The 24,854-nt window shown below is 44.0% G+C and overlaps 3 protein-coding genes across 3 annotated transcripts; 1 reads left to right on the top strand and 2 right to left on the bottom strand.

Moving 5' to 3' along the window:
- Nucleotides 1–8: 8 nt before the first annotated feature.
- pdia4 (protein disulfide isomerase family A, member 4) lies at nt 9–5,340 on the top strand. Its single transcript, XM_041961575.1, has 10 exons — nt 9–294; nt 757–937; nt 1,068–1,273; nt 1,377–1,515; nt 1,637–1,842; nt 2,005–2,163; nt 2,344–2,495; nt 2,764–2,920; nt 3,705–3,938; nt 4,651–5,340. Exons 1-10 carry the CDS (start codon nt 219–221, stop codon nt 5,064–5,066), a joined length of 1,926 nt encoding a protein of 641 aa, XP_041817509.1. The 5' UTR covers nt 9–218; the 3' UTR covers nt 5,067–5,340.
- A 45-nt stretch (nt 5,341–5,385) lies between these two features.
- si:ch211-217a12.1 (alanine aminotransferase 2-like) lies at nt 5,386–15,839 on the bottom strand. The gene is made up of 12 exons (XM_041961244.1): nt 15,682–15,839; nt 15,397–15,595; nt 10,510–10,599; nt 10,010–10,118; nt 9,683–9,816; nt 8,618–8,861; nt 8,417–8,496; nt 7,962–8,098; nt 7,581–7,755; nt 6,394–6,549; nt 6,180–6,292; nt 5,386–5,991 (listed from the first exon to the last, which is right to left on the bottom strand). Exons 2-12 carry the CDS (start codon nt 15,541–15,543, stop codon nt 5,901–5,903), a joined length of 1,476 nt encoding a protein of 491 aa, XP_041817178.1. The 5' UTR covers nt 15,544–15,595; nt 15,682–15,839; the 3' UTR covers nt 5,386–5,900.
- Nucleotides 15,840–18,561: 2,722 nt separating this feature from the next.
- ppp1r16a (protein phosphatase 1, regulatory subunit 16A) lies at nt 18,562–24,509 on the bottom strand. The gene is made up of 10 exons (XM_041961242.1): nt 23,967–24,509; nt 23,381–23,451; nt 22,197–22,342; nt 21,831–21,934; nt 21,464–21,588; nt 21,087–21,212; nt 20,927–21,002; nt 20,585–20,714; nt 20,327–20,489; nt 18,562–20,218 (listed from the first exon to the last, which is right to left on the bottom strand). Exons 1-10 carry the CDS (start codon nt 24,211–24,213, stop codon nt 19,679–19,681), a joined length of 1,728 nt encoding a protein of 575 aa, XP_041817176.1. The 5' UTR covers nt 24,214–24,509; the 3' UTR covers nt 18,562–19,678.
- Between the last annotated feature and the right edge of the window lie 345 nt (nt 24,510–24,854).

Here is a 24,854-nt window from a genome sequence, read left to right as displayed (position 1 = left end):
CCAGACGGAGGAGGTGGTGAGCGTGATTTCAGAAGTGATTAGTTTGTATGAAAGCACGAGCCAAAGGCATCTACAGCCACTCATCAGTATTGATCCAGACAGTGGGTCTGTGCAGCCGACAGTGTTTTGATGACATTCATCAGCGTTATTAGATAAGTTAATTAGCCGGCTACTTCGGGGAAGCACGTCATTACACCGGGCCGCATCATCTGAGGACAATGACGAAGGTTGCTCTGCTGCTGATTGTGTTGCTCGGCGTTGCACATTTTGCAACCGTCAGCAGATGCGAGGAGGGTAAGTCTGAGCCGTTTTACATTTTTTTTTTTTTTTTTTTAACAACTGAATGAGTTAGTTGAGTGAGGCAATGCCGCAGCTGGAGCGCGTTTCCTGTCAGTTATTGTTATGCAAACTAGCTAGCTAAGTTACTGTACATTTTGCTAGCTCTGTTAGCACGCTAGCTAACAGGACAGGTCAGCTAATGTCAACAAAACTGCCACACAACTACAAATATGCAGTTACGTGACTTAAGAGGGTTAACACCAACGTTAGGCATATCCAACATACTAATTCAGTTGTTCCTCTTTCTGTTAAAACGTTTTGACGGCACATGTGCAAACAGGATATAAGTTAAGTTGCTATCAGTTGCTATATGTTGTGCCTTGTTTTCTTTATCTATAAGGTATAAAACTAGTAGCATTTTGACAGGAAGCTTGTACTCCTGGCGTCATCTTGTGTCCCTTTTTTGTTTACTGTCAGATGTTACAGAGGAGAAAGAGGAGACTGGTGAGGAGGACAGTGATGATGATGACGATGATGATGAGGAGGAGGATGACACAGAGGTGAAGGAAGACAACGGAGTGGTGGTTCTCACCGACAACAACTATGACACTTTCATGGAGGGCCAAGACACAGTTCTGGTTGAGTTTTATGCCCCATGGTAAGTCTGTTAACTGCTTCCCAAACATGGTTTAACTGCTGCAGGTCATTCATTGTTGACACGGATTTTTATTACTGCATCCCTGCAAAAACTTTCAATATTTGTGCATTCTTTGTTTGTCCTGTTTTAGGTGTGGCCACTGCAAACAGTTTGCTCCAGAGTATGAAAAAATCGCTCAGACTCTTAAGGAGAATGACCCTCCGATACCTGTGGCCAAAGTGGATGCAACAGTGGCCAGTGAGTTAGCCAGCAGGTTCGAAGTGTCGGGCTATCCCACCATCAAGATCCTGAAAAACGGGGAGCCTGTGGACTACGACGGAGAAAGGACAGAGAAAGGTAAGGACTTTTCATTAATTTGAGCATCCTTTCCAATCAAACCTGACTCTTTTTTTTTTTTAAGAAAATTGGCAGTAATGTGGTGCGTGCCTGTTTGTTGCAGCTATTGTGGCCCGGGTGAAAGAGGTGGCTCAGCCGGATTGGAAGCCCCCTCCTGAGGCGACACTGGTGCTGACCAAGGACAACTTTGATGAGACTGTTAATGAGGCAGACATCATCCTGGTGGAGTTTTACGCTCCATGGTCAGTCAGCCCGACATGAAACACAAATAGTACCCTGACCGCCATTGGAGGTTTTTAGTAGCGGCTGTTCAGACTCATAAAACATTCCTCATTGTTTGCTTGTTATCTCACTGACCTTCAGGTGCGGACACTGTAAGCGTTTGGCTCCAGAGTACGAGAAGGCAGCCAAGGAGTTAAGCCAGCGCTCCCCTCCCATTCCTCTGGGCAAAGTGGACGCCACCGTCGAGAGTGAGATCGCCTCACGTTTTGGAGTAACGGGCTATCCCACCCTCAAGATCTTCAGGAAAGGCAAAGTGTTCGACTACAACGGACCGAGAGAGCAGTACGGTAGGTCACTTACTGTGTAACGTTGTTTGTACTCTGGACACTTACCTGAGTCGTTCGCTCCCGCTGTTTTCCATATATGCTAAGTTTCGTACTTATGGAAGCCTCTCTTCTTCCATCACAGCTGATCCAGTTTCATTGCTTTCTCTTTCTCTTTCCTGCCAGGTATTGTTGAGCACATGAGTGAGCAGGCAGGGCCTCCCTCCAAGCAGGTCCAGGCAGGGAAACAGGTGCAGGAGCTCATCAAGGACGGTGACGATGCTGTCATAGTCGGTGTGTTCTCCGGTGAACAGGACGCAGCCTATGAGATCTACATTGAGGCCTGTAAGTATCATGAGCGACACTAAACTATCAACTGCAGTTATTTTTCACTTCATACCTCTGTGTGCTATATAAAGGAAGTTTGTCTTGATGGGTAATCCATCACAGTGTCAGATTTCTGTGCGTGTTGAGAGCACAGACCGTCTGTTTCTTCCTGCTCTTTAAGTGCTGTCTGTGTGGCAGGTAATGCACTGAGGGAAGACTTCACCTTCCGTCACACCTTCAGCTCTGAAGTGTCCAAACTGCTCAAAGCCTCACCTGGTCAGGTTGTCATTGTTCAGCCTGAAAAGTTCCGCTCCAAGCACGAGCCAGCGTCACGTACACTCACAGTGAAGGTATTGTCTGTCTGTCTGTCTGTACCATTTTCATTGTTTGTTTTTCCCTGATTGTGATTTGAATTGGTTTCATCGGTTATGAAACTCTGAATCACACATGACTGTGCTGTCTTTCAGTTCTAGTATCAGTGTAAAAATAGACTAGATTAGTAATAAGTGGTTTCGCCTGATCAGTACTGTATGTTTAAGTGCTGCATAATCCATCATCAAAAGAGTCTCTATTTTGTCTCAGTTGAACTTAAGACACTTTGATTTATTTATCACACAGGACTCTACATCAGTGTCAGAAGTGCAGGAGTTCTTCAAAAAGCATGTGACTCCTCTGGTGGGCCACAGAAAACCAAGCAATGATGCCAAGCGCTACACCAAAAGACCCCTGGTGGTTGTGTACTATGGAGTTGACTTTAGCTTCGACTACAGAAAAGGTGAGTTTCTCATATGTTGAGTTTAAACGTGTTACCTTAGATCTTGCTAAACAGCTGGTGATCCACTGTCTTCTGAGTGAACGAATATTCTGAATTCAAATATATATTCGAAATATTGAAAAATCCAGACATTGTGAAAATTAATATTCAATTGTGGCGGGAAAAAAAACAAAACAGCACAGCTGCAGTGATGGCACTGCATGACGGACTGGTCATTTACAGTTTGTTTTGGGCTTTTTTGCCAAGAAGATCTGTTGAAATCCAACATACTTAAATGTCTCCGGACCTAATGTCTGGCGAAAATTATTCCCAAGTTAGAAAATATTCTGTCTCTACACCTTGTTTTCCCCACTGCCCTCTCTCTCACTCCTCTCATGATTCGGTGAATTCGGTGTTCATTTCAACCAAACCAGAATTTGTGGTCATTGTTGGAACAGTGTAGGGATAAGAGGTTTAATTAAGTTTGTCAAGTTTGAGTAAGTGTGTTTTACGGTGATAAAGTGACTGCTGTGAATGGAGTCTGGTGGCTTTGATGAGAGTGATATTGCAGCTAAACAAAAAGGATCGTACTCTTTAATAATAATAATAATTTTTGTTTGCAGGGATCCTTTTCATGATTTTGTCAGACACTTAGAATAACAATCTGTATGTAATGCTGTCATAATGCTGTTTATATGGCCTGGTATCTGGGGTGAATGTAATCTTAATGCAGCTATTTTTAAAGAATTGATTGACACATCTGAACAATGAACAAACACTTATCTTGTTTGTCTTTAATTTTTAGCTACGCAGTTCTGGAGGTCCAAGGTGCTCGAGGTGGCCAAGGACTTCCCAGAGTACACGTTTGCCATCGCTGATGAGGAGGACTTCGCAGACGAGCTGAAGAGCCTGGGCCTAGGAGAGAGCGGGGAGGAAGTGAACGTGGGAATTCTGGCAGATGGAGGCAAAAAGTTTGCCATGGAGCCAGAGGAGTTGGACTCTGAGGTGCTGAGAGACTTTGTCATGGCTTTTAAGAAAGGTGAGTGTTTATAACTCAATTATGTGAATTTTACAGGATGTAGTCATGTCATGTTCATTTTATGTTTTATAATATAATTAATGTTTTACCCCATCAAGTTTGTTGGTTTTTGTAAGCATATACTTATTAATTCTGAAAACACTTGTTTGGAACATTCCTCAGGTAAATAGGTTGATTGGTAACAGGTAATAGTATCATGATTGGAATGAAAGGAGCATCCTGGAAAGACTCAGTTGCTCACAAGCAAGGATTAAGGAGGTTCACCACTTTGTGAACATATGATTATATACGACATGGGCTCAGGAACACTTTGTAAAACTGTTGTCCGTGAACATGGTTTGTTTGCAAATGATTGCATTCTGTTTTTATTTACCCTTTACACAGCATCCTAACTTTTTTGCAATCGAGGTTGCAGATTAGTATTCCATCATGTGATGGCAGCATTTTGCAGCTCCAATTGATTAGCTGCAGTGATCATTCTAGCTTAATGCATATAGATAACCTGCATCTTAATTATTAGAGGATTATTCTATACATTGATATGACCTAATAGACATTCTAGTCAAGCACTGACCAAACCTTTGACACAAAAAATGATGATGGTGAAGGGAAATCTACAGAAACATGTTAGCAGTGAATCAGTTTGTGCTCAGTTTAAGCAGTTTTAACACCAGAAGTAAAATCTCACTGAATTTCGCTCCTCTGTCCACAGGAAAACTCAAACCTATCATCAAGTCCCAGCCAGTGCCAAAGAACAACAAGGGACCAGTGAAGGTTGTGGTAGGAAAGACCTTCGACGAGATCGTCTTGGATACCCAGAAGGACGTCCTGATTGAGTTTTATGCTCCCTGGTGCGGCCACTGTAAGAAATTGGAGCCTGATTATTTGGCTCTGGGCAAGAAATACAAAGCAGAGAAGAACCTGGTCATCGCTAAGATGGACGCCACAGCCAACGACGTGCCAAACGACAGCTACAAAGTGGAAGGCTTCCCCACAATATACTTTGCCCCAAGCAACAGCAAGCAAAGCCCCATCAAATTGGAAGGTGGAGACAGAACAGTGGAGGGGCTCAGCAAGTTCTTGGAAAAGCACGCGACAAAGCTATCAGAGAAGAGAGACGAACTTTGAGATTATCTCTCTCTGCGTATAGCTAAGAACTCTTGCCGTGCAGTCTTGGAGGACACTGGGCAGGCCTCTGGGGAGGTGAAGGGAACGCAGTGGAATTAAATGGTGTTACTGAGTTGCTGCGATGATCACAATGTTCATTGATTGTTTTAGTTTCTGTTCATTCCAAGAGATTCCGCTTTCTTCTGTTTCTAAAAGCATGTAAGCACTGTTGAAGATTTCAAGTCTTTTTAAATAAAAGTAAAAATGATGGCTGCTCTGCGGGCCAGCACTTCAATGTGACTTTGTTATTGCATACATCTCAGGAAACTAGTGGTTTAGAAAGTCAAGGATTTCTTTAATCACATTTAAGAACAATTAAAACATTAGTAATACAAATGGCTCTGCGGTTAATCAAGTAATCACCTAACATGTTATCAAATCGATACAGCTGATTTGGCTGTGTAAGTCTTGGCAGGAGAGAGATGCTCATGTAGCACCATCTAAAATATCTTAACAACATGCAATCAGCACTATAACATCTTGTTGCACATCACAAACCTGGCGCGGTAATACTTTGGGAAAGTGCATCATGCACTGGAAGTCATTACATCTTCACATGCTGTAGTTGTCACATGAGAGGGAAGTCTACGTAGCTTTCACTAACTGTCTAAACAAGCAAGTGTTCAAGGTTCTTCAGATGTGAAAATCTCTCATATTGTGTGAATTCAGCCTTGAGGTGAGAGGTACGTATTACAGGAAGCCACATAAAAGACTGCTGCCTCGTTCACAAAAAGGCACTTGAAGACACTGGCGCTGAAGGAGTTTGTTGAGATGTAGTTAAAAGGTGGTGGCTTGTTAGGAAAACTCTTGTGTGAAGCGCAAGTGGAAGTTGCGGATCTTCTGCAGCACCACCTTCAGCTTCTCAGTGGGAGGCAAGATGGTCATCCTGGATGGAAGAAGGATGTGGGTTAATACTGTAACAGGTCTACTTAAACCAGAAGCAATGTTACATGTGAATGTGCTGATTTCAGCACAGAAATATAGCATTCTTACAATAGGTTGACTGTTTTTCCATCATGAAGTTAAAGACAAACAGTTCCCAGGACTGTACAGAGAGAGTTTGGCTGTACTAACCTGAAGTGGAAGGTTCCCTCTCTCTGGCCAAAACCACTTCCTGGCACCAGGCAGATGCCCTCCTCCTCCAGCAGCCTCATACAGTAGAGCATGTCTGGGACCTGGCCTTCCTCCTGTGGATGAACACAAATATGAACACATCCACACAAATCCGAGTGAAGCTTATCAGTGCGATAAGGTGTGTGTGTGTGTGTGTGTGTGTGTGTGTGCAGACCTTTGCTTTGTCGATGGCCTTCTGAGGTAGAGTGATGCGGGGGAAGGTGTACATGGCCCCCTGCACAGGGTTACAGGTGATACCAGGTACCGTGTTGAAGACCTCCTCTGTTAGTTTGGCCCTCTCTGCTAAATTTGACAACACCGCTGTCCGCTCCTGTCAGGGAAGCAAAAGTTAAAGCTGTCAACAAACAGACATAAAAACAGGTGATATAAAGAACAGGTGCACAACAGATTGTGGGTTCTTGGGTGCTTACGGCTATGAAGGCTGCTTATGGAGGAGCTGTTCAAATGGGACACGTGTCCTTGTATTTGGAAGCAAACCCTGAATTGAACTCAGCATTTGTTAGTCCTTTAGCCCTCTTGTGGCCAACAGAGGCATGACAACACACAGCTTTCCACCCTGAGCCACTATCTGTCAGCCTGAAACACTGCTGACAACTAAGTGCTTTTACTATCCTTGTTGCAGCGTAAACCACACCGTCTGAAGGTGGAAGGGAGTAGCACATCTTCACCAACTACAATACACGATGACTCGGGACATGAATTCCTATGTTGAGCTCATTTGGTTTGAACAGCTTTATTAGGTTTCGGTTCGGTTGACTAGTATGGGAGGCCTGGTGTGCTGGTTGTAATAGGCTGTAATCAAATCTAATGCCAGACAAGTGGTACAGTAGAGGCAATCATTAATGTTCTAACATGCAGCTGTGCACAGCAACTGCAAACACAACTACAAATCGTTGGCAGCTGGAGACTCATATTACCCATGGACACGTGACTAACCACCAACCTAATGGCTTCCTTGACCACTGCCTCCAATTAACTGTGGGTAAGATGCACACAGGCTTCCAACAGCATGCATTATACAAATGATCCTCTTTGCAAAGCTCAAACCTCCCTTCTCCTCTGGAAGAGGTGACATATAGCAGCTCTAAACGATACATTGTGTCCTAACAGGAACAACTTGTGTAGTAGCATTTTTCACACTGTTACAGATTTCAAAAGCTAATTATTCACCACCGACTGTGAGGACTCCGGCAACTTCAACACACTCCATATAGGCTTCATCTGCATGGAGTGTATATTGTGGTGTTTACAAGTGTTTACCTAAATAAATTCTGTGTTTGCATACACTCAGAGCATTGCCAGATTTTGCACTAGCTGGCGGGCTTTGTGTTTTTCTCAGACCTTCATAAATGTGGTGTAGGAGGGCTCATCAGGCTGTGGGGGGTTGGCCACCAGGTCCAGGATAGCCTGCCCAGGGACTGGGGGGCACAGACGCACCGACACCAGTTTGGTGAGCTGGGCCTTCACCTCAGGGTCCATATTAATCACCTCCATGTAGCCTCCACGGAATCCACACCTAACAAAGCAAACAGAGGAAAGGAGTGAGTCAACACAAAGTATATTCTTAGTACAGTTGGTGCACACGTCACCAATGGGAGCTTAGCTCATAGAAGTAACAACTGCAAGGGTCATTTATAGGTGCTATATAGTACTGTTACAGCGCTAATACAGTCTAGTCTACTGTGTGTGTGTGTGTGTGGGGGGGGGTGTGTGGCTACTCACTCTCCCATGTAGCATTTGGAGGTGGAGTGGAAGGAGGCCATCTCCACTGTACTAGAGTACTCTGGTCCCATCTCAAACAGCACCTTCTTAAAGGAGTGAAACTTGCAGCCTTCTGCATACACGTTATCCTGGTAGACCTAAAAAGCGAAAACACCTTAAATACACAAGGCCTCAATAAAAACACATCGTTTTTCCATTAAAAAAACTGACTGAAAAAGGATCATTTAAGTGGCTTAAAGAGCAAATGACACACTGTATTTAACTTCTGTTCATGTGTTGAATTGGGATGACTATGTTACTATGCACACTTTTACTTTTTAAATCTATGTGATCACATTTAAGGCTGTGTTTAATGGTGGTGCTGCACATTATACTGTGAGGTGTTTGAATGCATGAGGAGGATAACTAACAAAGACCACTAGTTTGAACAGAGAATGAAAAACTTGGTGTATTACTTCATCAGCCATGAGGAAGAGGTGCTCCTCTTTAGCAAATCGGATCACGTCTTCAATGCATTGTCTGCTCTGGACCTGACCTATCACACAGAACAACCAGAGTTTGATGATGTAAGTCAAGCGTGCACATATACACGTATACAGACAAAATTCAAGCAACTGTTTCATTTCACATGCAGGAACTACTATCACCAGACATACCAGTGGGGTTTCCGGGGTTGATGATGCAGAGGACGCGGGGATTGCAGTGCTGCCTGGCTTCATTGAGGGCTCTCCTGAGCTCTGCAACATCCAGACTCCAGCACTTGTCCTCGTCCAGGTAGTAGCTGATCTGCACGGCACCCAGATCTGCCAGGGCGGCCGAGTACAGCGGGTACTGGGGGATGGAGATCATCACTCCTGTACGGTCGCGACCTTCACCACACAACAGCAGCTTCAGCATGGTCTGGATTAAGGAGGAGAAAGGAAGATGCATACAGCGAGTCTGGAGATTTGGCCCCCAGCCAGTTACAATCCAATTCCAAAAAAATTGGGACACTGTGTAAAACTTAAATAAAAACAGAATAATTTGTAAACTAACTGTGTTTATTTGCAATGGTTTTTACAAAGTGTTCCCAAGCTCATGATGTAGTAACATCCTTTGTACAACACGTGTTCAAAAAGTGGTGCACCTTGTTCCAGCCTTGCTTGTGAACGACTGAGCCTTTCCAGGATGCTCCTTTCATACCCAATCATGATACTATCACCTGTTCCCATCAACCTGTTTACCTGTGGAATGATCCAAACAGGTGTTTTGGAGCATTCCACAACCAGTCTTTTGTTGCTCCTGTCCCAACTTGTTTGAAATGTGTTGCTGCATTCAGAATAAGCAGATATTTACAAAAATCAATGAAGCTGATCCGATCAGACTTTAAATTGTTGTCTTTGTACTGTATGTCAAAAACTATAAGTAAGTTAGCACATTCTATCTTTCTTGACTCTGACCCAACTTTTTTGGAATCAGGGTTACACATGTCTCTTAATGTTTTTCAGTAGCCTAATTAGTTTGCATATGACTGGACAAATTTGTATTGACAGTGGCAAAGGTCTATGGGTGGATTAAAGTTACAGATGTGCAAAGTACAGTTGAGTGTATTATTAACAGAAGTTCAATAAACAACAAGTATGCCACCTGTGCTGGATTAGGCAACATATCAACTCCTGGCCTGGCCTACAGTGTGTCAGCACTTTCATGGAAAAGAGATGACAAAAAAACGGAATTCATACCACAATGGCATCGCTGGCCCCCGTGGAGAGGTAGATGTTGTCAGGGTTGGAGGAGATTCCGCCATCTCTCCTCTCTATGTAGCGCGCCACATCCTGACGGACGCACTCGATGCCCTGGCTGGCGCTGTAGGCCCCTTGGACACATGAAAATGAACTTTGATTCAAACAGAACATGCTGCATTGATCAGTTGATGCTATTTAAATAGCATACAGACCGTCCAAATAAATCTTTAACGAGTAGACAAATGGAGGTGGATGCTGGTGACGTGTGTTATCGGCAGCAGGGGGTGTAAATGTGGTTGGTGGAGTGAGGGGGTGTTGTCTGACCTATACTGTGGCCTCCGCAGGCCTCGAGAATACGCCGTGCCCTTTTCTTGGCGTCCTCTGGAAACTTGTTGTCTTCCAGGAGTTCAGGGTAAGAACACAGAGCCAAGACCTGAGAGAGGAGGACAAAAAAAGTTAAACATATCCGACATTATGTGACACAGTGGCTTCCTTGCTCAGGCTTTGAGACACCCCAGTCCTCCACACTCCACCATAAGTAAATGACATAGACCTAACATTGCACATACTGTACATGTACAATTACATACATGTGTATAAGTAACTGTACATATTGTTTTATTTTTATTCTATTCTAGTTTAAATAGTTGTTCATATGTTCTATGTGTGCTGTAAAATGATAATAAATGGGCCTGATGATCACATTCAGTGCAGAATGCATGAATGTGGTTAATCCAGTTTCACGTGGAGCTACCGTATGAATGCTGCTCATGAAACACAAGCCTTAAAAAAAAACTTTGCACAACAATACAAAGTGGTCTTACCTGTCTGAGAAATGTGATTGGTTTCTGACCCATGGCATGGGCGTCGCCTATGTTAGCCCTAATTACTTCTGTGAAAGGTTTCTTGACTCCCTGGAAAAGATAAAGACAGGGAATTGTAAGAATCTGGACAATTAAGTCTCGGAACAGGTGTAGAAAATACTGAGACAGTGGAAAAAAGTGAGAACCTGGTGGTATACAAGTCAAGACACAGCTGAACCTTAACTCTCTACATTGAGAGAAACAAGGCCTCATGTTTCCCCTCATATGTCCCGTTTCAGTTCCTTCTCTTACCTGTTTCCTTCAATAAGTACGACAACTATCATCAAAATTAGCATGTTATCGCATCATGACTGATTGAGTCCTATTACATAAGAGCTCCCAAAGCAATGAATACGTGTCTAGAGCAACGACGTGTCATTTCAGCCGTTTGGAGAGAAACCTAATAGACAAAGAATGTGCAGCTGTGGCGGTTAATATAGAAAGAAATGTAATAAAGAGAGAAAATTCTGCATTTATGCATCTTCTGCACAGCTGGTCCACATTACTAACCTCAGCTTCCAAATGTGATTTATTGATATGGGCTGCAGGCCTCAGACATTCTTCCTAATCCTGAAGGTTATCACCACTGTGTTCTAGCAAATCTTCAAACTGTCCTTCAAAATAAATCTCACAAAAACAAGTGAACAACTGCATCACGTGTCCCACTAAACTGTGGTGCTGCCACATGATGGCTCAGCATGCAAATCCATCCAGAGAAACGTGTATTCATCTCACATGCGCATCTTGTCCCATTAGCCGCCTTTCTGTTTTACAAAGCCACTGGCACAGAGGCTGTTTTGGCTTGTGGAGCAGGAAATGCTGGCCTGGGCGGGGATGACGCTGCTGCTGGGGCTCTAGAGACACAAACCCCTCTGTTTCTGGTAGGGGACTCACTGGAGAATTGCTGGTTGAATCCCATCGCACGCAAGACTTGAGCCCTTTCACTTCATTTCCCTCCTCATCTAAACAAAGTCGTTCATCTTTATCACGCTGACCAAACTGCACCTGCAAAATCTGGTTTGGTGCCTGTGGTCAGAACATGATGTGATGTAACAATAGCTACATCATGCATGATACTTCATGCGAGAGCCGAGCAGCAAGGTTTTTTGGCTTTATGGTATGTGCATTCAACATTACATTACGAAACTAATAGTAATTACATTTTACTGTATGCTGGTGTGAAATACAGTGAAAATACAACATCAAACAAAATGTCCAATAAAGCTATTTGATCCATATTGTCATAGCTTTTAGACTATGAAAAATGGTGAGTTGGTACACAGGTCTACCTACCTGCTACAGAAGAAGTGCACATACTGCCTGACTCAACCAAATGCATCCAAATCTGGCCTTTTCATGTGCAGTTCTGATATAGACACTGCAAAGAATATTAGTTTTCCAAACTCCTTTCAAGTTAAGCCAAAGCTGCACATGGCCAACATGTGAAACCACACAAAATGTAATATATCAACACGGCCTGCCTCACCCTGTCTCTGCTCACGAGGTAAATGGACTGTGTCTGATTCCCTTTGCTTTCACAAAACCTTGCCAATAAATGCTTTGTCTTCTAGTTTGCCAGCAGGTGAACGTGATGTAACCATCTCTTTGCCAAAACCCTGCCTCAAGTGTTTGAAGGTGGTCGAGTGCAAACATGTTAAGGTGGTCATCAAACTGACTGAAAACTCCTTTCATCGAGTTAAACCAAGAGAAAGCTAAAGAAAGAACTGCTCTAAAAGAGAGCCAGAGTCACCCAAATCTACACTTAAACCTACTTCATGACAACAAACTGAATATAAGTCTATGCGGTGGTAATACACCACACATTAATACTCAGGCCAGCCACTAATGGTGTCTTCTGTGTCACTCTGGAGAGGGTAGGACAGCAAAAAAAGAGCCCAAATCTATAAAGCAAAACAGGTTTGCTCTCCCTGGTGACATGGCTGTTGACATGATTCAGCATGTTCTACGTGATAAAATCTCAGGCGAAAAGGCCTCCAAGGGCAGAGAGAGAACTTTCCTCTCGACTGAGTCAATATTATGACTTCTGTGTCCTTGCATGGCGACAGCGGGCAGGGCCTGCAAGGTTCTTCGGGTTCGCGTAGAGTCAGACACAAGATTGTTTGAAATCTAAGTAACTGGATGCGGCACGTTTCCTTTTAAATCTTCGTCCCTGCCTTGTTCTCGAGCAACAACAAAGAGGCTGCTGTTCTCCGGGATAGAGAGGAGCCAGTCGGTTCCCCCGTCTCAGCCCTGCGTTCTCCTGCTCACTCAGCACCAGGCACTGATTGCACAGGCCGGACCAGTGAACCAGGCCAAGAAGCCCCGAGGGGCTTAATAGAGCCTGGCCTGAATTCACATTTCACTTACTCTTATGATACAGAATGAAATTGCCACCCCTCTCTCAGTGTTCAGTCACACTAGAATAACTGGAACTGTACTACTTGAAGCTCTAACTGATAAATGACCACTGCTGCTTTGCTCATGTGATTTATCTGACTCACTATTTCTGATGCAAAGATGCAAATGGGGTTGAAAGTAACCCTCCTCATTTACTCAGCGCTTCACTTTCAACAACAAAACAACTGGTTTTGCAGCATGACAATCGTGAAATTGTCACAGACCATCACTGCTATTATACCCCATGGCCTGAGCTCAGAAAGGAAACAGTATTGGGATTGAAAGAGTACCTACATCTATTGCATTTACAGGGGGAAGTCTAAACCAGGAGCAAGAAGGCAGGGAGTGATGGGTGACTGACTGGATGGATTTAGCCTTCCGCACTCCTCGTCTGTTGTGAAGGACAGTGAGGCCGCTTTGCCAGACACCTAGCATTTTACTGCTGACCTTCACTATTTTGGAAAGAGCAGTTTTGGCCTTGACACTAAGATTGCCATATCAGCAGATTACAGAAAATGTTAGTGCCGACTAACTGTAGGATTTGTGAAAAAGGCTCATGAGGATCATTGCTGGCTTTTTTTGCAAAACATCTTTGTGTTGAAGTAAAAATTCAACCCAATGTTTGTTCAAATGACCAAACTCAGAACTGTTGCCTGCCGTCACCACTCCATTGTCACAGACAATGCAGACTTGCCGGCAGCTGAGATCCAAGCCTGAATTAGCTTACTGCAGCGCAGGCACTGTCATGCCAGATGTCTGGGTAAGGATTTATAAGGGTCATCACCACAACAGTGCACGCATCCACAAACACACACACACACACACACTTGCATAAAATCTGCTGAGCTGTCAGTAAAAGTGTTCCAGTCACAGATCTGACAGGAAGCACACCCTGCAGATGACCGGGCAGCTGCAGCCAACAGCACTCCTGGATTGCACATTTCAGATTGTTTTCACTCGCATATGCATTGCCACAATCGGTGACGCTTAACAGGTGGAAAATAGCAGAGAAAGAGGAAACACCATGTTTGCTTTTCAGCACATCCCGCCAAGAAACAACAGCACTTGTCGAACCACTATTAAAAGCAACTAATTTTGATCTAACATACATATTAGCATGTCCTGTATGAAGCAGGTTTCTCTCAACTAATGTATATCTCTAAAATTACACACTCTCTTCTGGACTTGTGGATCATCAGTAAAACTTCTGTGGCACTGCAGCAAATAACTCTCATTACTCAAGTCAAATATTGGGCATTCGGTTCAGGGGGAAGACAAGCAGACTAGCAAGAACTGGAGCACTCTGAGCAGAACTGGGGGCTGCTTGAAATGAACCTCCGTGCAGAGAAAGGCCTCTGACGCTGCTGGGCCTCACAGCTGCAGCTTCATCCAATGAACTCTCTCCCTAGTGGGGAGGAGGGAGGTTGGCAAACTCAAGAGAGACAAAAGAGGACAGAGAATGCACCCTCTTCGTCTTACATAATAACCCTCCACAATATACACATCATCCACTCTGGATCCTGGAATCACCTCAGGCCACAGAGCAGAGCGATATGCACTCACACCCAGACAGAACTTCCCCCTCGAGCTCATTACGCGTTCGTCGAGGAGCACATAACTGTGGAGGGGTTACATTACAGCTCTTAAAAGACTCCTGTTCGACCTGCTTGCCCTTCCTTGGGAAAGCATGGTGGATCGATATCACCGCAGGAGGACGTAATATGAGTGCGCAGCAGTGCAGAAGATTAACATGGCATGCTCACCACTGCTGTCATGCAGGGACTTTAAAAAGCTGACCTATTGTCTACGCCCTGCATCCACTCCCTCAGCTGGTCAGCACAAACTGTCCCAAGCAAGCATCTTAATCATCAGGTCTACCTACTCCTCCTTCCTCGCCCTTCATTTTCTAACCATATCTCTAGGAAACAGAGCATGGAAATAACTTTTTTGCTGACTGACCACAGTAGTAGCTGTTGTGTGTGAAAATCCACTGAGAGACACGTTTAGTATCTGTGGAGCTGCACTGTTTTGTTTTTTATATTAATAAAGAGCAAATTACCGACATGAAAGAAAGGAAGAAAAGGCTTGAAGCAAACACTTAAAGCATCTGGCTGTTCAGTCAAATTCCAGCTGTTGGAGCGGATCATCCATTAGTCATCTCTCTCTCCCACACACACAAGATTTGATTTCACAATTTGTATTTACTGTATGTCCGCTTTCACTATGAAACAATATTCCCCAAATGTGTCACATTAAAACGTGACACCATGTGATCTCAATAAATTAATCAGCCTTACAGGACCTCACCTATATAGCTCCCTGATGAGTGCCACATCAGCATATAAACTCGCTTTTCTTTTTTTTCTCTCGCGCGTTATCAAACTTAACTCCGGGCCCGCGTGCAGCGAGATGCGCGCGTGCTGCAGCCCCACACTTGACATTTAACGTTACCTCTTTCAACTCCTTCTCTAGCTGCATAGCCCGCTGGACTATCGGACCACGGACCGCGTACTCGACCCGCTTCACATTGGGGTTCATGTTGTCCAAAGTCAGCACCTTGCCCCGGCACGGGACCCCGTTCACTGCCTGCTGGGACATTTTCGGTCACGCGCACGCCGTTTTCCGCCGATAACACACACTGGACTGATATCTGAAACATACAAGAAGATTGAAAAGCTAACAGAAAAGTCGTAGCTGTAGCTGTACACCGGCTGATACGGTGTTATCGGCTATTACCAGTTGTTCAGCGGGGATAGTGGAGTCAGTCGTCCCGATGTGTTTACTTTCCCTTCTGCTCCTCGCACTGACAGTTGAGTTTCACGCTGTTCATATTCCCACTCGGCCGCCACGCCTTAGCCCGCTCCTGCTCGTGGTTGGCTGGATTTCTTCACTAACTTTGTCTCTGCCTTCAGTTTGCCCATTGACGCCTTTACGTGCTGCCGGGAAAACTCAGCCTCTGCGCCCGTCGCGTGCAGCAATGACCGAGAAAAAGCTTTATGTGAAACGCTTTGAAGCTTAAGAGGCCACCTTTAGGAGTAACAGACAAGCGTGAGTATTATAAATTGTGATTCAAAAGTTTTTATAGTGGCTAAAGTATCAGTATATGTAAAAGCACTGCTGCATTCAAAACTTCAACGTGCATTTTTAATTTTATGACAGGCTAACATAACACTGAAATATCGCTTTATAAAGTTAGTATGGCTGACTTGTCAGCTGCTCAAGCAGCCCATATGGAGCAACAGTAGCATTTCTTGAAATTGTATTTAGCCATCTGACCAAATATTCACTCACAATTTAGCTCTGTTTTGGTCTCCACCAGCTGCTAAGAAAAACATTTGTCTCTTCGGCTGCTAAATACTTGACTATGTTTTCCAGCTGGCTGCAAACTTTGCCATTTTAAAAACCTGCCCTTTGCTAATGACAGTGGTAAGGATGTAGAATCAAAACACTAAAGCTGTAGACTTTAATACCAAAACAATGAACTGAAAGATGCTAAAATGATATTTACTTGTGGGTTCATGTGACAGGTGAGTCCTTTCACATTCAACATTGTCATGTCGTCCAACAACCTTTTTCACAGCAGATATTTTGACTTTTCATAGTAAGAAAAGCACAGGTGTTACTAATATCATTAACAATGGCTTCCTTTCATTTAGATTTCCCAGTACGCCATGACAGTGTGACGGTAAGCCAGCAAACAACTCCAGGACCCTGAAACTGAAGCAGCCAAATGGAACTCAGCCATCATGATTTTTTTTTTTTTTATTATTTACACCAGTGCTTTTCATAGTGTGACATGAAAATGTCTTATGTGAAAAAGGCCTATTGTTATGGAAATAATAATTAAAGCACTTTTAAAAATAATGAAAAGTTGTTGGTAGTGCATCAACATTGTACTGCAGTAACCAAGTAAATGCTCTTGTTACTCTTTGGCACTGGTATTTGTAACCAGGATACATGTGTCCTTGTACAGTAGAAGGATCAAGTTGTCTCATAAACACGGACACTGAGGAGTTTACATTGAGGGCTCTGCGTTTGCCGCTGTGACATAAGGGTGTGTGCAATTCTGCTTGGGTGTGTTGCTTTGGTCTTGGAAGGAATCATGCAGCAGCATGTTTTGCCAGGGGTTCCTTAATCTGTCATGTGCTTTGCATTATGAACAAGGAGATTTTTGAGAAAGACCCTTGCATTGCAACTGTTAATGCACATTCTCCTCATTTAGCTGACTTGTTAATATATTGAAGTTGATAGGGTTTTTCTGTGGAGCTGCCCTTCGTGGTTGGGGTTAGGGGTCGTAGAGAAGACTGGGTAGGGTTAAGGGGAAACAGACGGATAAACTATTTTGGCATGAATGTGTGGGACAGTCAAAGATCAGCAGTTTATCATAAGCCAGCACTGTGGTTCCTAGCCTGACATAAGGTCTTTATTAAGCCAGTCAGAACATAAAGTGACCAAAGTGTTGGTGTATCATGATGTCACACCAGCCTCTGCCCTTTCAAAAATGTTAAACCTGCATCAGGGAGTCACAATGCCCCAGAGGAGCAACCAAACAAAGATTAGAGAGGGACAAGAGAGCGGGATATTTTAAAAGTTAGATGCTGAAATGTAAAAATCTGCCTTTGTCTGTCTTCTTTTTGGGCAAGAGAAAGAGCCACAGAATTAGCAGGGTGCTAAGGTCTCAGAAGGACAGGATGTGAGACAGAGAAATCCCAGATGTCTTGGAAAGGGGTTGGAAGAGACATTCGATATCCCCAACTAATACAGGCATGTGATGCCCTGGTGATTTCCGTGTGTCACGCAGCACATATTTTGGCTGCATCACACGACACAGTCTCCAATTATCCTATAGCTAATTTTAAAAGACAGATCAACATCACATAACAGGTAACACTAACTCTTTGCTGCTCGGTGGCCTTCACAGTCAAAACATGTCTGAACATAAGCAGGTTCCATTTTTAAACACACCCTGTGAACTGTTACCGGGCCACAAACATGTCTGGGACAGTGTTAAAATCCCTGTGTGCATGTATGTGCATGTTGAGGGTAGAGGTGAAATTCTCTGCATCTGAAAAGAAAACCACTGGAACACATTTACAAAGATAAAGCAGCAACTTGTAATGCTATAATAACCTGCAAGAAAGGCTAACACAGCTTCATCTACTTGTAACACGTTTAGAGCTTGAGTGTACTGGCGTGCTTACTATGTGTGTCATGTGCTGCTCTGGCAGACGGATCAGAACGGGCTGTGACATTCAAGATGTGCTTAAAGTGAATGATGGCATGATGTAACATGTCAAGGCTTTGGGGGCCAAGTGTGTAAAATGTGCAACTGCTCCATTTTACCACAAGGGGGAGACATTCTTACCTTCAGGTGTCAAGGTCAGTGATCTTGTATGCTCTTACCATAAGGTCTTTATTTGACCCAAAACTGGCCTCCATCATAAGTCGAATATAAGAAATGCCTCAAACACTTTTCAATTTAAACAATACCCAGAGACAGTCATAATGCCCAACTCCATTAAAGAAGCCCACATGCATTAAAAATACAAAAATCATTTGTGAAAACATACTTTTATGTTTTGTTTTTCTAAACAGGGCTCAGTAAAAATCACTAACAAAACTGAAATGCAATACAGAAATTAGAGTGCACTGATTGCACATCAAGTTGGAGTCCATGTCTGATAGATCATTTGATCCCACTGCTCTTCAAATTGAGATGTGGGACTTTGTGCAAGCAATGCAAACCTACATCAAATCTGCCACCTAAAGAAGGCACCAACCTTTGACAAATAATCATATGACAAGTTTACTTGGTTTGACAATAAAACGATATATCATCTCTGATAAATATCTTGCCTTCACACTTTCATCTTTAAAAAAAATGTACAAGAAGTGTACAATGTAAGCCATATTCAGTATCAGACAGAATAAATAATGTGATTCCATTCAGAGTAGAAAAATAGAAATACTGACAGAAAAATAAAAAACTAGAAGTGATAATAATGGGCTGAGTAAATTATCCACTGATTTAAATATAGATTAGCTCTGATTCTTTTACAAACAATTTACAAATTGGAGCACTGAACTATTGAAATGTAGGCTTTTTGTGCGCTGGAAAAGTTAGATATTTCCATATTTTTTCAGTCCATGAAAAAAAAATCAAGCAAGGAAACAGTCCTTGTTTACACTTGTGTAAAAGTAAATTCAGAATAGCTATACTATGTACTAAAACTATCATGACCAAGCAATCTCCCAACCACAAAAAATAACTTGCGTATAATGTAAATTTATGCAAACGTTGATCATGTACCCTTCATTGCACTCAGTAAAGAAAACAACTTTAACCTCATTCATCATTCAAAACAAATCATACTGAGCTCTCAGTTCAATTTCATTCAGCTTTACATGGATACTGAGTAAATATTTCCTTGTGACTCCTCTGAGTCACTGAATGGACACCAAATGCTGCTTTTAAATAAGAAGAAGCAACAGGGAGTGCTAGGACCTTTAGTGTGAAGTGTTTATCATGTTGATCAGAAAAGGTTTAGGATTAAATAGAAATGCAATGTAGCTCAAACCCTCATTGGCATGTGGCCCTAAGTTACAGTCTTCAGTGATTTAAAGCATGTGTGTTTTGAAAGGTTTTTGCCACTTTGGAGTGTTAACATGCCCAGCGTCTCTACTCTGTAGGCAATATGTCTGTGTGTGTGAGTGCATGTGTGTGTCAGGCTGTCTACATGAGTCCACAGCACGGCTCCTTATTGTTGGACTGGTCCTCCTCAGGGGCTCGGAGTTTCAGCAGCGGAGGATCGCCACTGGCTGGGGTGAAGTACACCTGGCTCGGGGAGGCAACCTCCTCTGTGTTGGGGGTGATTTGGAGCTCTGGCTGTGCCTGAGTGGTTGTCGCCTCGGCGGCTGCAACAGAAGCCTCCTCTTCTAAGGGAGGAGGCAGGGGAGGGGGTGGTGCTGGGTACTTATTGAGCTTGGCAGCTGCCCGCTGTCGTTTCAGGTCGGCCAGGGTGTGGTGCGATTTCTCCCGAGTCATACTGTCTGCCCCCTCGCCCTCTGCAGACCCAGACCCTAACCCGGCTCCAGATGCAGAGCTGAGCTGGTAAGAGGCACTGCGCTCCATGCGACCCCCACCACTCCACAGCTCTCCAGGTACAGAGGAGGCCAGAGAAACAGAGGTCCCTCCATTACCTACGCTGGACACAATTTTCCTGTCTGCAGCCTCCAGCTCCTCTAAACGTGACGTGGCTCCACCACCAGCGACCTAAAACAAAAGCGAAACATTAAAGAGCGTGTGTGAGTTCCACTCTTAAAACCGTAGAGAAACATTTTCTTTTAAAGAAGAAAATGCTACAACACTGAGCTTGCTCACCATGGTGGCATGCTGGTTTAGCTCATTGTCCGTTTGTCTGTCCTCATCGTCGTCCTGTGGCTCTGGCTGTCGGCCGCGCTCCTGCCACACCATGGCTTCTTTGTGGTGCTCCCGCCGGTACAGACTGGAACGCTCGTTCACACTGACACGACGTACCACCTTACTGTATAGACAAATGAGAGCGAGCACAGTAAAGCACTACACGGCTCCAACTTTGTGTGTACTTTTTCACCTTCTGGGTCACCCCCCCCCCCTCACCCTCTGCTGCCTGTACTGGAGGCTCGTCTTTGCAGCGTGCCCTTCTGCCGGTCCTGGCTCTTCATGATGGCGTCGTGTTTGTGTTTCAGGTCCATCAGTTTGGCTCTGACCTCTTCATCCATACACACATCTGAAAAGGCAGGAAAGGTTTAGACACTGAAAGCTATTAAAGGAAAAATGCTAACTAGAAAGCTATAATTAAGAGACATTTAAGAAACAGGTCAGGATAATTAGTTCCTCTTTTAACAGGGGCTGTTAATACACTTGAGGTATGGAATTAACTTCACATCATTAAAAGGTGAAAGGTACGGTCATTTATTATTTTAGGACCCAGAGCCTTACCCAGAGGAGTCTCCTCCAGGACAGACTTGGAGTTTAAACTGGCACCGTGGGCCACCAGCAGCTCCACCATTTGGATCTATGAAATAAATACAAACACTATTGATGGGCTATTTCAGAAAAATGGAAGGTTTTTATGTTTTGGTTTGCATGCAGCACTTACTTGTCCCCAGCAGGAGGCGGCATGTAGCGGCGTCCAGCCATCAGTGTCCTTCACCTCCACCTGAGCCCTGTGCTCTAGCAGCAGTTCCGCCACAGATATGTAGCCATTAGCGGACGCTATATGGAGCTGGGAGAGATGTTCAACATCGATCATTTAAGCGCTGACCCACCTCATACAATATACGATTTCCAAAGGCAGGTTTTCACTGTTGATTTAGTCCAGACCTTAATTTCTTGGCAGAGCTTTATGATTGTGGTTGGCGATTTAAAAACTTTCTACATTTTCTACAAGTGTTAAGGTAGCATGGCATCACAAATATTTAAAAAAATGTATATTTGATTGTATTAATCTATATAGTGCATGTCTCTCTGTCTCACCAGTGTTGTTCCATTATTGTCCTGGGCGTTTACGTCGGCTCCGCTCTCAACCAGAGCCCGTATGTCGGCCAGCATGGCCATCTCTTTAGCCCCGCGGCATTCATCTATACGGTCCTGAGTTATCCCTACACACACACAAACACGCACAGGCACAGACACAATGAAACCAGTGAGCATACAGACACAAACGACTTAAACTTACATGAAAAATGTGACATTTTTCCTTCATGAACCTCTTTTCTTCTGACCTGTTAAAATTAGCTTTGAGCTCCAAGAGGAAGACTACATAACGATGAAAGAAATGCTATTAAAAGAAACTCCAACATGGTCTGACAATTCAACAATAGGCCTGACTCAGTTTACTGACCCTGTTCAGCCATAACCATCTCCAGCAGCTCAAGGGTGGCCTCATCCTCACAGAGGTCATAGGGCATGTTGCCATCCGCATTAACAGCCAGCAAGTCAGCCCCACTGCAAGCACAAATACACACAAGCACACATGCACCCATATGCAAAAACAACTGAATTAGAGTACTGCACAGTGACACACCCTGATGTACTCAGCCACTTAAGAATATTCATACACTTGCAAAGTGTTCTGAGTCAAGCTGCGGCTACATTTGCATTGTTTATGTAAAGTAAATACTCTTGCCATACTCTTTGTAAAGCAGAGAGGATGCATAAATGTGGGGCTGAAGCAGAGAAAAATTCTGAACTTGATGAGAAAACTCACGCCTGGATCAGGAGCTGCACCAGTCCTGTGTGTCCACAGGTGGCAGCAGCATGCAGCGGTGTCCACAGCTCACTGTCACAGGCGTTCACACAGGCACCAGCATCCAGCAGGCACTGCACTATCTCCACAAAGTCATCAATGCAGCACTGAGAGGGCAAAAGTAGACGTATGTATGTATGAAAATGCATGTACACATGAATGCAAAGGGACATACAGACAGAACATAAAACGGGCACAGACAATGATAGAAAGCATATATTGTAGGCAAACAAGCACAAATGGATAAATCTATGCATGATTATTCACGGCAAACTAATACACAGGTTCGTGTAATAGAAACTATTTGCATGCATGGCCCAGCCCTCTGCTGTGTAAACATCAACTTTTCCAAGGGGAAGACCAGAGTCAGCTGCTTTTATAAAGAGTTCTCTGTGCTCACAAATACCGCTCTCCTGAATTTATAGTAGCATGTGTTGACTTATAAAGACAAATTACGACACGACGACACAGAGAGCAAAACAGGAAGGCAGAGAAAGTGCCCATCTGAAACATCATCAAGATTTGTGCTCATCTTCTGATGCTTAATCTTCCGATGCAGTCTTTGAAATCTGACTATAATGTTCAGGAAAGGAGTGTAGGCTCAAGCAAGTTGTCCTCACTTCTCAAAACACTGGCCCTTACACTGGCACGGAGGGAATGAATCAGTGTGTTCATGTAAACTGACTTACAATAAGTTTAGTGAGCTGAGAGCGCACACAATATAAACACACAGGTTGCACAAAAGGTGACTAGCCTCATTAAGGGCAGTCACAAAGTGTTTAAAGTGTAAAAGTGTGCAGGTAACCTCATCCCGTCTATTACACGGCTGTTGTGTAAGCTGCTGATCATGTGGGAGTGGGTGCCTGCGCATGTTTAACAGCCAGGCACTTAAATGGCCTAAATGCTGGAAAAATCTGCTTCTGAATCCGAACACATTTCAAGATACTTCCAGATGTTGTTGTTTCAGAGTTTTTCTGGTGTTTTGTGAGTGATGTTTACACAGGCGGCACAAGAGCAATTTTCTTCAAACCCATGCGCTTGATTCCATGTCACCACATCGCATGGTTGGCTGGTGAGGGATCATGTCTTTGTCACCGCACTGGCGACTCCCACAGCTCTGTGCGTGTGCGTGTGTGTGTGTGTACCTGATGTAGGGCCGTCAGTCCATCCTCATTGACCAGATCTGGGCTGACGCCACTGTTAAGCAGCTCCCTCACTAGAAGAAGCACGAGCATCCACACAGACACGCACACACACAGGCACACACACACACACACACACACATGATTGACCACCTGAGCAGAGTTCTTTCCACATAAACATTACAACACTTGGTACATACCTGTCTGCCCTAAACAGAAACAAGAAATGATAACCATTTGGTGTGTGTGTGTCTTAAAAGATTTGACACTATAATTAGCCTCAATCCTTCAGCTGACAACAACACCATTGAACACAAAATGCCTTCACTGTTACAATAAAGTGTGACGTATTCAGTGTAAATTATGCATCAATCACTTCCTTTGAATCGTGTGTTTCCCAGCCAATGGCTGATGAGTGCTTATGTCTCAGGAAAGGTCAACAGCAAGTCGATGCACAAAGAAACCAAATGCAGAGGTCACCTGTATCCCATCTTTTACAGTGAGGCTGCTTTCACTACACAAAATCTTGTTGAAATGACTTTCTCCTGTGTGTGTGTGTGTCTTTGTGTGTGTCTGTGATTCTACCGACCCTCCTCCAGGTCATTGCGTGCAGCTGCATCAAGCAAGGTGATGGCGTCTGGGAACTTAATTTTGGTGGTGCGCGCCTTCTTCTTATCTGCTTTGGCCCTTGACCCTCGTGCTGCATCCTTCTCCATCTGCGCCCAAGACTTCAGCTGCTGAGCGCGACGCTTCTGGGCGTGCTTCAGGCGTTCTGTGGCACTCAGACGGCCGACTGTGGCCATCTCGGCCAGCAGCTCGCTGTGATCTGCTGCCATGCCAGCACAAAACTCAGAGCTGTCCTGGTGGCTTTGCTTCTATATTCCTGTTTGTTTCTCTTAGTCCACGAGAGTATTAAATATGAAAGTTTACCTGTAAAAAATGTCCAAGTTATGATGAAACAAAACAACTTATGCTGTGCGATCAGGTGGCGGATATCTCCATGATTTCAGAAGTAAGCAACACGTAGAATAGCTGCAATGTCTCTTTGCCATTTTTCACATGATAACTCTTATCGCGCAATGGATAAAAAGCATGTCCAAAATCTAATCATCCAAAATGTGGATTGTAACCAAGTGTCAGTCCTCCCATCCATGTCAACTGTGGGTAACTTTGCCAATGATCCACTGGGGGAGAGGGAGACAAAGAGGCGAGAGACTAGAGAGGCAGAGTCAAACTGCTACCCACATTAAGTGCTCCCTGTGAGCCCCTAATCCAAAGTGGTGGTGACTGTGTCCGAGGCTTGGATCAAACAGAGGGGCGAGTCTTTGAGAATCCATTGTGAGAATATAGTGGCAGAGCTGGGAAGCTTAAGCAATGGTGAGAAAATGGGTATTTTCAGGATTCACACAAGGCAAACTTTAGTTAATGCAGACAGTGCAGGGATTCAAACATCCTTTGGTGGTGAGCGAAGACTATT

This window comes from Chelmon rostratus, chromosome 20 (genome assembly GCF_017976325.1).
Source record: "Chelmon rostratus isolate fCheRos1 chromosome 20, fCheRos1.pri, whole genome shotgun sequence".
Classification (NCBI taxonomy): Eukaryota; Metazoa; Chordata; class Actinopteri; order Chaetodontiformes; family Chaetodontidae; genus Chelmon; species Chelmon rostratus.
Note: the sequence above shows the minus strand (reverse complement) of the source record. Positions and strands in the feature narration are given on the sequence as shown.

Excerpts from the sequence above, each read along its gene's own strand:
- pdia4 (XM_041961575.1), top strand. The coding sequence starts at position 219 with ATGACGAAGGTTGCTCTGCTGCTGATTGTGTTGCTCGGCGTTGCACAT. Across the intron at positions 1,274-1,376 it reads CGGAGAAAGGACAGAGAAAG|CTATTGTGGCCCGGGTGAAA; the intron begins GTAAGGACTTTT and ends TGTTTGTTGCAG. Across the intron at positions 2,921-3,704 it reads TAGCTTCGACTACAGAAAAG|CTACGCAGTTCTGGAGGTCC; the intron begins GTGAGTTTCTCA and ends TTTAATTTTTAG.
- ppp1r16a (XM_041961242.1), bottom strand. The coding sequence starts at position 24,213 with ATGGCAGCAGATCACAGCGAGCTGCTGGCCGAGATGGCCACAGTCGGC. Across the intron at positions 21,935-22,196 it reads GTGCAGCTCCTGATCCAGGC|TGGGGCTGACTTGCTGGCTG; the intron begins GTGAGTTTTCTC and ends TTGTGCTTGCAG. Across the intron at positions 20,490-20,584 it reads TCCAGTACAGGCAGCAGAGG|TAAGGTGGTACGTCGTGTCA; the intron begins GTGAGGGGGGGG and ends TTGTCTATACAG.
- si:ch211-217a12.1 (XM_041961244.1), bottom strand. The coding sequence starts at position 15,543 with ATGTCCCAGCAGGCAGTGAACGGGGTCCCGTGCCGGGGCAAGGTGCTG. Across the intron at positions 9,817-10,009 it reads CTGCGGAGGCCACAGTATAG|GGGCCTACAGCGCCAGCCAG; the intron begins GTCAGACAACAC and ends CATGTGTCCAAG. Across the intron at positions 8,862-9,682 it reads GGGCCAGCGATGCCATTGTG|ACCATGCTGAAGCTGCTGTT; the intron begins GTATGAATTCCG and ends TCCTTAATCCAG.